At 45.2% G+C, this 1,620-nt stretch overlaps 1 protein-coding gene across 1 annotated transcript; it reads left to right on the plus strand.

The window, feature by feature from the left end:
* Positions 1-321: 321 nt before the first annotated feature.
* Positions 322-700, plus strand: SARC_15526 (hypothetical protein; the record flags this gene model as incomplete). Its single annotated transcript, XM_014290356.1, has 2 exons — positions 322-411; positions 526-700. Coding segments are annotated over 2 exons (265 nt in total), but the record flags the coding sequence as incomplete, so codon positions are not given.
* Between the last annotated feature and the right edge of the window lie 920 nt (positions 701-1,620).

The following is a 1,620-nucleotide window of genomic DNA, read 5'->3' on the forward strand; positions in this document are numbered from 1 at the left end:
GACCTTATGGGATATACTTCCTTCATGCCTGAGGTTCAAACCTTTGTAGGTGTGTACGGCAGCTGAGGCCATACTCGGTAGATGCGATGTGATCATCTCGATTGCTACCCTCTAGTCCTCTGAAATATAATTTTTCAATTTTCTTCAGCGTATTGGTCAATGTTTACTTCTAACTTGATGATATTTGTACACACTCTGCACTCTAGTCTATTTACTTAACGGTTACGTATTTGGTTGGGACCCCACAGATACGAGGCCGAGATCGCGGCTCAGGCTATTCTGGATGTGAGCAACACAGGCAAGGTGGACGAGCGACCGCAGATGGTACTACACATTGAGGGCCATTTGTTCGACAAGAATCTGCTTAACCGGCTCATGGATATCGCTGTAGATTCACCCTGTGACTTTGAGGTAAGTATTTGATCAGCATGCGACTGTGTTGTACTTAGGCATGGTGCACATACTCACATGTTGTACACATACTCACATGTCGTACACATACTCACATGTCGTATTCCATCGCAGGTGCAAGACATACAGTGTGCTAGTCGCAACGAAAACATCTCGCACTGCAAACTGCGATTCTGGGGCAATTCGACCGGAGCGGATGATCTGGTACTATTGAAGAAACAGATAGGCACTATGGTTGAGGCTAACGCGTTAATTTCCGACTGCCGCATGACCCAACTCTCCGCTACAGGTGTGTGTCGATAGCGTTGAATACAGGTGGAAGGTAGTACATGTAGGTATCTGTTGCGCGAATTTGCTGTATATTTCGCCGGTGTTCTATAAATAGGATCGGATGTATGGAGTCTATACATTTATGCGATGCCCGGGGCTTATCTCTGCCGTTCGACCCCAAACTGTGTCCGGCAGGAGGTGTTGGGGCACCCTTAATTTCTTGATGATAAGTTATTACACCACCGCATAAGTTACTACCTATATCTTGAACTTGATACCTACATCTTGAACGTGATACCTACATCTTGAACTTGATACCTACATTTTGAATTTGATACCTACATCTTGAACGTGATACCTACATCTTGAACTTGATACGGCATCTTGAACTTGATGCCTACATCTTGAACTTGATACCTACATCTTGAAAGTGATACCTACACCTTGAACTTGATACCTACATCTTGAACGTGATACTTACATCACGAAGTTCGTACCTGCATTTTAAGTCTATCTTGGAAATCCAACGTGTATTCAATGCGCACCCGTTTCCGGTTGTTCTTTATGCTTAGGAGATATGCCGGCAGCGTCTGGCGATCTTTGAGTTCATTACACGCACACACAACCCAAATATGGTCATACAGACAAAGCGCGGGGCTATGGCGTACCCCTGACCCGTCCAAGTGATGTTATTGTCGATATGTAGCATCTAAATATGCATCAACCGCAAGTACTAGTGACTTGGGAGACTGATTGCTCACAGACGGGACAAGAGTAGTTGGTCACCATAGAGTGCGCGTCCTGTCCCAATAAACGTAGTCTTTTATTATGGGGGCCGGTCTAAACGATCGACAGGTGTTGCATGGCTTAGCTGTATCATAATTAGTGAACCTGTTTTGCCCGCTGCGGGGTATTCCGGGTTTGAAGTTGGACTCGAAA

Source organism: Sphaeroforma arctica (assembly GCF_001186125.1).
Source record: "Sphaeroforma arctica JP610 unplaced genomic scaffold supercont1.6253, whole genome shotgun sequence".
NCBI lineage: Eukaryota > Ichthyosporea > Ichthyophonida > Sphaeroforma > Sphaeroforma arctica.